This window comes from Chionomys nivalis, chromosome 5, assembly GCF_950005125.1.
Source record: "Chionomys nivalis chromosome 5, mChiNiv1.1, whole genome shotgun sequence".
NCBI lineage: Eukaryota > Metazoa > Chordata > Mammalia > Rodentia > Cricetidae > Chionomys > Chionomys nivalis.
In genome coordinates, this window is record NC_080090.1 from 21,785,257 (window position 1) to 21,798,674 (window position 13,418).

Below are 13,418 nucleotides of genomic sequence, written 5' to 3' on the forward strand. Positions count from 1 at the left end.
CCAAAAAGCTACAGAGAAACCTTGTCTCGAAAAAAAAAAAAAAAACAAACAAAAAATAAATAAATAAATAAATAAATAATGAATAAATGAGTGAAAACCTAGCCGCTAGGGTAGAAGTTAATGACTAAGCTGTCATTTCTACCTGCTGTGGGAGGGAAGATCAGTTTTCTCCAGTGGAATGACACTGAGTTTACCAACTACTCCAGGGCAGACCTCAAGTTCAGGAGTAGCTGATCTACATATAATGGGCTCCACTGCATTTTGTGTGCTTTTTTGTTGTTGTTGTTGTTACAGTTTGGCTGGTTTGTTTTTCTTTTTGAATGTTGATATATTTTGTATTCTAGGTTTTGGGGGGGTTATTCTTTTTTTAAAAAATATTTATTTATTTATTATGTATACAATATTCTGTGTGTATGGCCAGAAGAGGGCACCAGACCCCATTACAGATGGTTGTGAGCCACCATGTGGTTGCCGAGAATTGAACTCAGGACCTTTGGAAGAGCAGGCAATGCTCTTAACCTCTGAGCCATCTCTCCAGCCCGGGGGGGGGGGGTTATTCTTATAATTTTTGTCTTTTAGAAAGAACTTAAAGTTGGGTGGGTAGGGAAAAGGAGAGGATTTGTAAGGAATTGGAGGAGGGGAAGAATATGATCAAATATATTTAAATTTCTGAACTGTTTTATATAATAAAATGTTTAAAAAAAAAACAAGAAAACATTTGCAGTGTAAATGGCAGTGGAGTATAATAACTCAATTTTAAAAAAGAAAACAATGTAAAATTGAACAAATGATAGTATAATTTTTTTTTTTTTTTGGATTTTCAAGACAGGGTTTCTCCGTAGCTTTTGGTTCCTGTCCTGGAACTAGCTCTTGTAGACCAGGCTGGCCTCGAACTCACGGAGATCTGCCTGTCTCTGCCTCCTAAATGCTGGGATTAAAGGCGTGTGCCACCACCACCCGGCATGATAGTATAATTCACAGAAGAAAAACGGCTATCCAGAAGACAATCCACCAACATATTGGAAAATACACAAACAATAACTTCAAAAAATTAAAACTCTTGAGAAGTCAAGGTCACCCTGTGTGGAGGGTGGCCTTTGCTACATCTTACGGCTAAGCTCCAAGGCAATGCCCTTTTAATAGCAGTTGGCAGAATATTTTAAGACTTTAAATGAGCTTACCGTATGATTCAGCAATGGAAATCGATTCTACAGAAATAGAGTCTAAAGCTACCTCTAACCAGCTTGCCTCCATGGCAATGTTTCATGGTTAAACAAACAGATGGGAAATAGCCTCTCACCATCTCAGTCGTGGAGTTACCGTACAAGCCGTGGTCAGCACAGACTGTGGAAAGCCTGCAGGAGCTGAGAGACACGCGTCATGCACCTGACAAGTTGATAAATGAGAGGAGAATTGAATAGCCATGTGAAGATTAAAAACGCATCTCCTCTTAGGTCTCTACTTGAATAAACATAGGAAAAACCGGAAAGATGGGCAGCATTTTAATATCAACTGTTTCAGCCTTGGAACGGCTGTGGGGAAGGGAAAAGGGGACTTCTGGCTTTCATTTTACACTTTTGCTTTATTTTATTTGTTTGTTAGTTTGTTTTTCCAGGACAGGGTTTCTCTGTATAGTCCTGGCTGTCCTGGAACTCACTCTGTAGACCAGGCTGGCCTGGAACTCAGAGATCCACCTGCCTCTGCCTCCTAGGATTAAAGGTGTTTGCTGCCACCATCCAGCCGATACTTTTTTAAAAATACAGGATAAGATCTCACCATGTAACCCAGGCTGGTCTCAAACTCAAGGATCTTTTGGTTCATCTCCTGAGTGTTGAGATTATTTCATTTTATAGATAGCAGAGGAAGTGTGTGTGTGTGTGTGTGTGTGTGTGTGTGTGTGTGTGTGTGTGTGTGTGGTGTACGAAGGCCAGAGCTATTGCCACGTTTTTTGAGACAAGGTCTCTCTGAAGCGGGAGCGCACTGATTCAACTAGAGTGACGGGTCAGCCCCACCAGGGATCCCTAGCACTGTGAGTACAGACACGTATCACCACACCCAGCTTTTCGTATGGGTGCTGGGGATCTGAACTGCAGGCCTTAGGCTCACATGGCAAGCTCTTCACGGACTGAGCTATGTCCACAGCCCCACTTATTTTCTTCTTTTTACTAAAGAAGGAAGGCAATCTCTGAAGGAAAGAGACAAACCTCTGTTCTGGCTGGAAAGGGGAACCAGTGTGAAGGATGCCATTGGTGTGAGAGATGCTTTAAGTTCCATCATAACCAAAACCACACACAGCCAAAACACAGTTAAATATCAAATAACTGAAACATATGTGATCTCATAACTGAAAAATATATTTGATAGAAATATATAGCTGCTTCAGATCCATTTGAATAAAATGTTAAAAAAATAATTAGCACAATGCACTAACAACTAGTGAGAAAAAAGCCATGGAATCTGAAGGAGAGTGGGAGAGGTATATGGGAAGGTTTGAAGGAAGGAAAGAGAAGAAATGTTATTATTATACTATAAACTAAAAATTTTAAAAATGATTAAGGCATAACTATCTCATAAAAGTCAAGGCACTTAGTGAGATACTAGAGAGGGTAAACAGAAGAGATAAACACATAATTTAATTTCGTACATTGTGTGTGTGTCTGTGTGCAAGTACATGACATGAATGTGTAGGTCAGAAGACATCTGGAAGTTGGTTCTCTCCTTCCACCATGTGGGTTCTGGGGATCGAACTTGGGTCATCAAGCTTGGCAACAAACGCCTTTACCTGCTAAGCCATCTTGCTAGCCAAGACATTTTAAAGGAAGGGGATACTGCATATCATGCGGGACAGTTTTGTTTCCAAGGAGAACTGCACATTTAGCTGCACATAAAACCACTAAGAATGAATCCAAAATAGTTACTGAACACACACCGTTCACACTCAGGTTATTTTGTGCATGGAGCAAGGAAGGCTTCTTCAAATGTTCCACGTGCGACCCCTTTTCTCCTGAGAAAGTGTTACACGATTTTGCATGCTCGTGATACGAATGTGCTTGTTTACTTTTACATAATTAAATATTGGCTGAATGTTTGTTATTGCCCAACAATATTTTTCAGAGCTTATCAAATTTTTTATTTTATAATCAATCACCAATGCTGAGAATACCATTTCCCATCAACATGCAGTACAAACCAGGAAAAATACATTTCAGAAACTGTTTTCTGTCATGTTTCTGTGAGAACAGAAAACTCTGCATGCATAGTAAAAACACTGGGCGTGGAGGTGATGACTCAGCAGTAGTGGAACTTGCTGCCCACCCTAGAGGGCCCGAGCTCCAGTCCCAGGAACCCAGTTGTCCTCTGTCCTCCAACACAGGCACTGTGTCATGTGCACACATGCAACACACACACATAGGCCACACACACAGTGTTTAATTGGGCCACGGTATTTCTAGCAGCATTAATTGTACCCATGTAGCAGTACCAAGTGTGCATGTTGTGTGCTCAGAACCAAGGCTATGACGAAGCTGCATGGCGTTACAGGAGTGGGCGCTGCCAGACTCATCCCATGCTTGATTTAAAATTAATCTGTCATTATTGTATAACTTTTACTGTTGTCAGTTTTTTTGCACACACACAACCATTTAGTTACACAACCATATACAGGGTAGCCACACACCGTTTGAGAAGCTAGGAGGTAAAGCGCCTCACTTTGATTCTTACGAGTGCTACTTTGCAAGGTGGAAGGTATTTTTTCTAAACAGAAAAGGGAGTATGGAAAGGGTAGTTAATCTGCACAAAGTCATACAGCTATTAGACGAAGACTCTGTACTCAAACAGGACACATTCCAAAGCCCAAAGTTTATCTCCCTAATCAATCTCCAAAACTGAAAAATTAAATTCAATATTGGTCAATGTCAGAGCATCACTAGAACTGGAAATGGTGGACCACACCATTGATCCCAATACTCAGGGATGCAGAGACAAAAGAAGGAACATAGAGGGGCTGGAGAGATGGCTCAGTGATTAAGAGCATTGCCTGCTCTTCCAAAGGTCCTGAGTTCAATTCCCAGCAACCACATGGTGGCTCACAACCATCTGTAACGAGGTCTGGTGCCCTCTTCTGGCCTTCAGGCATACACAGAGACAGAACATTGTATACATAATAAATAAATAAATATTAAAAAAAAAAAAAAGAAGGAACATAGATCCTAGGTCAGTCTAGTACAGAGCCAGTTCTGAACCAGCAAGAGACCAATAACTACACACACACACACACCTACACACACACACACACACACACACACACACACCTTCAGTTTTTGAGCCACCTAACTGGAGTATTCCTAGCCTCGGAAGTCACATGACCATACAAAGACTTTGCTCTAGTTTTGTTGTCTGATCTACAGTCTCTCTGTGGCAGAACCTGCTCCAGTCATCCTCACCCCAAGACAGTGAGGTTTGTGTGTTCTTGATTAGAATTTTCATGAGCCCATTATGATGCCAGGCCTAGGCTGTTGCCATGGCACCCACAGGACCTGGGGCTGGGGCACCTGGCCTGCCCAGAAGCTCACTCTCACCTTGGCTCCCACCTGCACTTCCCACCTGCTGAGCCCCTCAGTCTTCATCTTTTAGGTACCCAGGTACCCTCCACGCCCATCTCCCTCTCTGTACCTCCACCCTTACCTGCAGGTTCACTCGGCCTGGTGCTTCCTTCTCCACCCTTGCCGCTCAGACCTGCTCCCTTGCGCACCTTTCCTTTCCGGTGTTGCACCGCGACTCCTCTCCCCATTCATCTCACTCCTTTACTCTTCCCACCCCACCGCCCACCTCCAACTCCGTGACCCTTCCTGCCACTCGCTCCCACATCCTTACCCTTTTTGCTTTCTTCGCACTAGTTGAGCCGAGCCAGCTGTGTCTAGAGATCACGTGATGGAGCCTGGAAAGGAAAAAGAGACTGTGGCCCCTCAGGAGCCTAATCTAAGCCCAAAACCTGATGCGAGGCCTATAATGATGAATAAAAATCTACGAAAAGGGCGAAAGAAGAATAAAGATTTAGAGGAGCTGAAGAAGGAAGTGGCTATGGTGAGGAAAGCCAAAGCAAATCACCCTTGAAACACTTCTAGGCCTTCTGCCTGGTTGCCTTCCACATCCTGCCGGGAGAACAAAGCACACTGCCAGGACTCTCCCTTTCCCACTTCCTCCCTCCTCTCTGCACGTGACCTTGAGGTCACCATCTCACCGTGATGACTCTTCTGTCCCCTTAGGATGACCACAAGCTAACCTTGGATGAGTTGAGCGCCAAGTACTCTGTGGACTTGACCAAGGTGAGTGTGAACTGCCCAAGAGAGGCAGAGGTTCTCATGGACTTGGGGCCACAAGGACAGTGCAGAGACACCCCCCCCCATCTTCAAACCCAAGTTTGTATCTTTTACCCTCAGGCCCTGCAGAGTTCCATGAAACTCTAGCCGGAAAAGACGACCCCAGTAACTACCCCAGAGAGAGGCTACAGGTAGATGGGAGAGGCCTGCCTTTGTTTATCCTCGGGATCTGCTCAGTTTCTTAGGATTTATCAAGGTCTCCACAGAGCTTTGGCTTAGGTAGAAATAACATAATCAGTATTTGCCACAGTAAAATTAAAGATGGCAAATTTTAAATGTATTTTCCAGTTCCTTTACAAATAGAGTAGCGGCCAGGAATGTAGCTCAGCGGTACACCCCTGAGTGGGACCCTGAGTTCAACCCCCAGAATTTCGAATGAAAGAGGAGGGGAAAAGGAAAGGTTTATTATAAACTTGTAGCGATAATATTTTAACCAAACAACTACATTTTAAAAAATATTATATTTTACAAACTTCTTTTTTGTTTGTTTTCAAGACAGCAGCCTTGTACAACCTTGACTGGCCTAGAGCTCACTCCTTGTAGACCAGGTGGGCCTCAAACTCACAGAGATCCACCCATCTCTGCCTCCTGAGTGCTGAAATTAAAGGTGTGCGCCTCCATCCCGCCCACCTATATTTTACATAATTTTTTTTGTAATTTATTACAACTTTATCTTATGTACATTGGTGTGAAGGTGTCAGATCCCCCTAGAACTAGAGTTACAGACAGTTGTGAGCTGCCAGGTAGAGGTGGAATTGAACCCAGGTCCTCTGGAAGAGCAGCCAGTGCTCTTAACCATTGAACCATATCTCCAGGCTCCAAACTTCTTTAATGTCTAGTTTTCTAATAGAAAAATCTGAATCCTCCTCTTTTGGTATTAAATCTACTGGAACATGTCATGAAGACTGGAAATCTTGAAGTGTCATCTTTCTATTAGGGGACAGAATTCCTGAATCTGTGGTGGGTTGGATGAGAAGGGCCCCATAGGCTCAAATATTTGAGACCTTCGTCTCCAGTTGGTGGAACACTTGGGAAGGACTAGAAGGTGTGGCCTCGTTGGGGGAGATGTGTCATGGAGGCTTTGAAGTTTCAAATGTCCAGGCACTCCCAGCTGTCTCTCTCTCTGCCTTCTGCCTGTGGATCAGGATGCGAGCTCTCAGCTACTGCCTGCCATGATGGTCATGACTCTAACCCTCTGGAACTGTGAGCCCCAGCAAACCCTTTCTTGTATAAGCTGCATTGGTAATGGTGTCTCCTCACAGCAGTAGAAAAATAACATAAGACGGAGACAAACAATGTAGAGAGTCATTCTGTCTCACAGCTCTGAGGGCTCAGGCCGTGGTCTCTTGGTGCCACTATTTCATTATTTTTAGTTTAGTTTTGTTTAGTTTTTCGAGATAGAGTTTCTCAGTGTAGCCCTAACTTTCCTGGAACTTGTTTTGTAGACCAGGCTGACCTTGAACTCATAGAGAGCCACCTGCCTCTGCCTCCCAAGTGCTGGGATTTAAGGCATTTGCTATTACTGCCCAGAGGATCCACTATTTCTGAGTCTGAGGGGAGGAAGGAAATGAGTAAAGCTGCTTACCTCAGGGCAGACAGGAAGGTGGAGAAAGAATCCTTTCAAGGATGCCTTCCCGTGACCTACTTCCCATGGCCTACTTCCTGTGGCCAATTTCCTCCACCTAAATTGTCTCCTAATATTCTTTTTTTTTTAATATTTATTTATTTATTATGTATACAATATTCTGTCTGTGTGTATGCCTGCAGGCCAGAAGAGGGCACCAGACCCCTCTACAGATGGTTGTGAGCCACCATGTGGTTGCTGGGAATTGAACTCAAGACCTTTGGAAGAGCAGGCAATGCTCTTAACCTCTGAGCCATCTCTCCAGCCCCTGTCTCCTAATATTCTTCCCATAAGCTGGGAACCAGGTTGCTTGGGGAACATTTAAGAGTAAGAGTCAATCCTTAACATCTATCATACACATTTGTTTGGTTTTTTTTGTTTTGTTTTGTTTTTTGTTTTGTGAGACAAGGTTTCACTATGTAGATCAGGCTATCCTGGAACTTGCTGGCCAACCATCCATTCTCAAGAATGAGTAAAAAAGACAATGTATTATTAAAAGCTTTAGAACTTCCAGAACAGGCACCAATAACTACAGAGAAACCCTGTCTCGAAAAACCAAAATAAACTAAAATAAAATAAAATAAAATAAAATAAAAGCTTTAGACCTTATGGATCCCTAGAAAGTATTGGAGGCCCCTTGGGTCTTTTTGAGAAGAGGTTAAGGGAATGGATGACAGGGTTTAGATTCTATTTTCACATAATATAAAGGAAAAAGCACAGAGGTGTGTGCATAAGACTATAATAAAAAAAATCTATCCGAGTGCGGTGGTGGTGCATGCCTTTAATCCCAGCAATCAGAAGGCAGAGGCAAACGAATCTCTGTGCATTCAAGGCCAGCCTGATCTGCAAAGCCAGTTCTAGGACAGACCCAAAAGCTACTCAGAGAAACTCTGGTTCCCCCCCCCCAAAAAAAAAAACAAAAAGAAAAAAGAAAAAAAAATCTATGCATTTGTGTCTTTAGTTTGATTTTCTCTTATTTCCAAACTAGAAGGCCAAAGTGTAAATGCTAGTAACCAGCATTGTGGATCATAGCCCCAGGAGGCTAGAACACCATAATCATTTCTATTTGTTTGTTTTTGACTTGAGCTCCCTAGGGGTATTCTTTAGTTTCGTTGATTGATTGTGCCTATGTTTATGTGTGTGGGTGTAAAGCCACCACAGCATGCACACGGAGGTGGGACAACGTTGTGGGATTCCATTCTCTCCGCCCTGTGAGTCCAAGTGTTGGATTAGGTTGTCAGGCCTTGCTGCATTCACCCTTACCCATTAAGCCATCTCACCAGACCCTTGGAGTGGAGACCGTGCCTACTCAAGAGGGTATTCTCAGTGCCTATCATACTACCAAGCCCCAAGGTAAAGCATTCGAGTTCAAATGTTTGTAAGTCAATTCATAAACAAATGAACAAATCAAAAAAGCTCTATGTAAGTATACTAAATGACACCCCTTATACAACACGAAGTCTAAAATTCTACCTTATCAAGGAAGAACCTAGAAGGGCATTCAGAGGCCTGATTTGGGGGGTACGCCTATCCTTGATTGTAACTTTGCTTTCTCTCCGAACCCTATTTCTTCTCCACCCAGGGCCATAGCCTCAAAGATGCCCAGGAGATTCTGTCTGCAAACGGACCGAATGCACTAAGCCCTCCCCCAACCACACCAGAGTGGGTCAAATTCTGTAAACAAATGTTTGGTGGCTTTTCCCTCCTGCTGTGGACTGGTGCCTTTCTCTGCTTCCTGGCCTATGGCATACACGTTCATTACAGTGAAAAAATCAACAAAGATAATGTGAGTTTGCTAATCTACCATCTAATCTAGTCTGTGGCTAAGTCCATGAAACTCTCATGTTCAACAGCCTGGAACTCCCCAAGTCTTCTAGTCCAAATCTCCAATAGTTCAGAACTTTCTAGAGAAGTTCTTGATCCATCTTGGTCCCCAGCAACTTCTTATCTAGGAAGCGTCTGGTTCAGCTCCCTGAGAAGCATCATCCCAGCCAGCCAGAGTCACAGCGTCTGCAACCCTTTTCTCTAACTTTCAGAACATCTGCCTCTCCATCTCTCACCTTCCTTGGCTCATTACCCACCTCCCACCTTTATGGGAGAGGAAGCCACACATTCTCTGCCATTTTTTTGACCACTCACCGCAACGGCTCAGGTTTCTATTACTAAGAAGCCTAGTGTGCCAGCACCATCCCTGATTCTTTTCAGCCCCTCTGATTTCCTCCATCCAGAGGAAGCTGTTGCCTTGGCAGTCCCTGGGGATGAAGAGGGAGGAAAGGATGTGCTAATCAATCACACTTTCTTCCCTTGTCTTCAGCTGTACCTGGGTATCGTACTCGCTGTTGTGGTCCTCATCACTGGCTGCTTCTCATATTATCAGGAGGCCAAGAGCTCCAAGATCATGGAATCTTTTAAGAACATGGTACCTCAGGTAGGTAGGACTTGTGTGGGAGGACCTAGTGGGAGGAAGTGCAGATTGTGACCAATTGTATAATCACTCAGTTCCCTGGAGTCTGTAACCCACTGTGGGTGCGCTGAGTGAGGCTGGTAATGAATGGGCCTAGAAACTACCAGGAAAACAATGTGAAACTCAGGTGATACCACCAAAGAATTGTCTAGTCTAAAGTGATAATCCAATGAAAAAAGACCCTCCCCAACTCAAACAAGAACATTCTACCAGCCAGGCGGTGGAGGCACACACCTTTAATCCCAGCACTAGGGAGACAGAGGCAGGCTGATCTCTGTGTGTTCGAGGCCAGCCTGGTCTACAGAGTGAGTTCCAGGACAGGTTCCAAAGCTACAGAGAAACCCTGTCTCGAGAAACAAACAAACAAACAAGAACATTCTACTAAAAACAAAAGAAAGAAGCCAGTGGCTAGGCTGACATTAAAGTCAATGAACCCTGGGAAACGTTCCAGTTTAAAAGAAGCTGAAAAGATATGGGAGTGTGAACATCCTGGTAAAGATAAAGGTCTTAGGCCTGGGCCTATAGATGCTGTGCCCCGGAGGTAAGGCCTGAAAAGGAATTTAGGATCAAGTAGCAAAAGCTAGAATGTAGAGTAGATGTGAGCACTGCATCAGCGTGGAACCTGCAGGAGCTACCACTGCCCTGTTGTAGAAGAGAGCACTGCAGGGCCAAGAGATGGCTCAGCAGCCGAGAGCACTTGTCCATCTTGGTTCAAATTGCTTGCACTAGCTAATTTTACGTCAACCTGACACACAAACTAGAGTCATTTGGGAAGAGGGAACTCGGTTGAGGAAATGTCCCCACCAGATTGTGGGCAAGCTTGTGGTACATTTCCTTGACTGATGTGGGAGGCCCCAGCTCGCTTTGGACAGTGCCACCCCTGGGCTGACTGTCTTGAGTGTTATAAGAAAGCAGGCTAAGCAAGCCATGGGGAACAAGCTATAAGCAGCACCCCTCCGTGGCCTCTGAATCAGTTCCTGCCTCCAGGTTCTTGCCTTGAGTTACTGAGTTCCCTGGACAAATGGGCTGTGCTGTGGAAAGGGTAAGTGGCATACATCCTTTCCTCCCACCGTTGCTTTTGATGCTGATCACAACAATAGAACCCTAAGACCCAGCTCTTGCAGAGGACCAGGGTTCCGTTCCCATACCCTAAAGGCGGCTTACAACACCTGTAACTCCAGTTCCATAGGACTTTCATCCTTCCTTCTCTTCTGGCCTCACAGACACCAGGCATGAACATGGCACATACACATACAAGTACAATTTAAAAAAATCTTTTTTTTAAAGAGAGAAGATAACATAATTCTTGTAAAATAAACACAGAAGTGTTTGGCATAAATTGTCATGATGCATGTAACTTAGAGACAGAAAAGGACAAAGCAAATGAGATTAAAAGTTAGTAGGCGATGACGGTAAAAGTTTTACAGGTGTGCTTGTCACTATTTTCATTACGGAAACTTTTCTGAAATTTAAAAATTATTTTGAAGTTAAATTTTTGTAAGGTATCTAGAAATAGTATGACAGCAGATTGGAGTTCCTAAATGCAGGTCTGGACGCTTAAAAAGTCTCTGGAATCATGCAACGGTATTATCATGTTCGAGCCTTGCTGCTTAAGAGTTTCTTCTCCTGTCATAATTTAAACTTTTCCTCCAGTAAGAGTTTTGATTAGGAACTTGGAGTTTATCAGGTAGCACTGGTGACCTAATACACTGCCCCAAACAGGGCTTTTGTCCCTGTGTCTGAGCTGCTGCTGTGGTCTGTGACTTTAGCTTGTGCTAGGTAGGAATATAAAATAACTTTATTGACTCCTCTGGAGCCTCAGTTGAAATAACTGGGTTGGTTGGGGCTCTGTCTTGTTCATGGGAGCAGAGGGGTTCCTGGGAATAGCAGGGAAAACGTTTCTAAGCCTTTGTTTGTACCACACTTGCTAATATCTCACGGGGTAAGGGGAGCGATTACGTGGCCAAGTCTACGTTTAGAAACTAAGAGATAGATCCCACCTCTTAATGGCAAGGCCACCAAAGTCACATAGCAAAGACTCTGCAGACAGCGACGGCAGAAGTACACAATCTGCTGAAACTCAAGACTATTATGGTGCAAAGCACAGGAGAAAGGAGTTCGAAATGGAAACTTCTAGGGTTGGAGCAAGATGGGCAAGGCAGGAAGCTGCATAACAATCCTATATTATCTTCCTCCAGCAAGCTCTGGTAATTCGAGGTGGAGAGAAGATGCAAATCAATGTAAAAGATGTGGTTCTGGGAGACCTAGTAGAAGTGAAGGGTGGAGACCAAATCCCCGCTGATATCAGGGTTATCGCTGCACAAGGATGTAAGGTGAGGAGGTCTGGAAAGCAGAGGAGGGAGTCTAAGGCAATGTATGGTTCGAAGGTATGATAAGGACCTGAGCTTAGGTACAGAAAATATGATCCTACTATTCAGAACCTTGTGATGAGGATGGTTTAGAAGTAAGACAAAGCCGGGTGGTGGTGGTGCACACTTTTAATCCCAGTCCTCGGGAGGCAGAGGCAGGCAGATCTCTGTGAGTTCGAGGCCATCCTGGTCTACAAGAGCTAGGTCAAGGACAGGCTCCAAAGCTTCAGAGAAACCCTGTCTCTAAAAAACAAAAACAAAAACAAACAAACAAAAAAAGTGAGACAATAAGGAGCTGGAAGGACATTTGCTTATCTCTGTATGTTAATGTCATGATGGTTAGGACAGGTAAGGTGATGTTGTCTTCATAAATGAATCTCTCCTATGCTTGCCTTTTAATTGATCCTCCTTGCCACCCCAGGTAGACAACTCCTCCCTGACTGGGGAGTCTGAACCCCAGTCTCGCTGCCCTGAATGCACCCATGAGAACCCTTTGGAGACTCGGAACATCATCTTCTTCTCCACCAACTGTGTAGAAGGTGAATAGTGCACCATACGCAGCACAGACTCAAAAGCAGAGGTGGAAACACAAGGCTTTTCAACCTTCTGTTTCTAAAGATTTTGGAGTAGGAAGACCCTTACCAACTTGGTTTCTCCATCGCGCTGAAGCTTGATGACCTTTGGTAAAAGGTCAAGACCATCATTTCCAAATTTGTGTACTAAATATTGCCGCCCATAGATTATCTATGGACTAAGTGACATAAATACAAAATGCTTAGCACCAGGTCTAATACACTGTAGGTGCCCTATAGCTGTGGACAGTTGTTTTAGCTGGTGGGGAGACTGATTTTTGTGTTGAAAATGGCACAGAATGGAGGAAAGTTATCCATCCCTGCTGGGTCATTCTCCTAACTTCATTTTACCTTGCAGAGGAAAATAGCAGCCCTGCAAGTGTGAGTTACCAGGGGTGTCCCTCAAACCTTACCATTCAAACGTTGGCTTTGTCACTTGAATGGAAGGAAGGCACCCTTGAGCCAGAAGTTGGTTCTGACCAAAGTGGTGACAAAAGGCTTGGCATCATTATGTCCCTCTCTCCTTTGCCCTTAAAGAAACCATTTGCAAACCATTACTAGTGCTTAAGAATAAATGCTTTGTTGTCTAGAGATAATTGCTTTTTGCTGAATGCATAAACGCAGGTAGTTAGTGTCAACTACTATAACATTTTTTCTTGATTCTCACAGTATCACACACAAAGTCTAAAGTTTAAAGAAATTACATGCGCACCATACTTAAGAGTATGACTCAGCAGAAAAGAGGAAGATTAGCCGATTCAAATGCAAGTCTGTCTCCCAAAGGCCAAGCTCTTTCCTTCCCTGCTCCACTCCGCTCAGCACTGAGATTGCTAATAACCTCTCCTCATCAAACTTTTCACTTGGAAATACCTTACTAGTAACTCTAGTGCTCAGTGGACATTAAGGAAGAATCCAACCAGAAAAAATAGTATCACATGATTTGTACACAATATATAAAATATATGATTAGGTGAATGAACAAAAAATGTAAATTAACAAGATTTCTCTAAA

General features: G+C 43.7%; 1 protein-coding gene across 1 annotated transcript in view; it reads left to right on the plus strand.

Annotated features, from left to right (window-relative positions):
• Positions 1 to 4,929: 4,929 nt before the first annotated feature.
• The window catches only part of LOC130874443 (sodium/potassium-transporting ATPase subunit alpha-4), a 35,697-nt gene continuing 27,208 nt past the window's right edge, over positions 4,930 to 13,418 (plus strand). Inside the window, exons 1-6 of the mRNA XM_057769789.1 lie at positions 4,930 to 5,082; positions 5,265 to 5,324; positions 8,585 to 8,788; positions 9,317 to 9,430; positions 11,665 to 11,799; positions 12,257 to 12,374. Of these exons, the coding sequence (XP_057625772.1) occupies positions 4,930 to 5,082; positions 5,265 to 5,324; positions 8,585 to 8,788; positions 9,317 to 9,430; positions 11,665 to 11,799; positions 12,257 to 12,374 (784 nt within the window). The remainder of the gene's footprint in view (positions 5,083 to 5,264; positions 5,325 to 8,584; positions 8,789 to 9,316; positions 9,431 to 11,664; positions 11,800 to 12,256; positions 12,375 to 13,418) is intronic.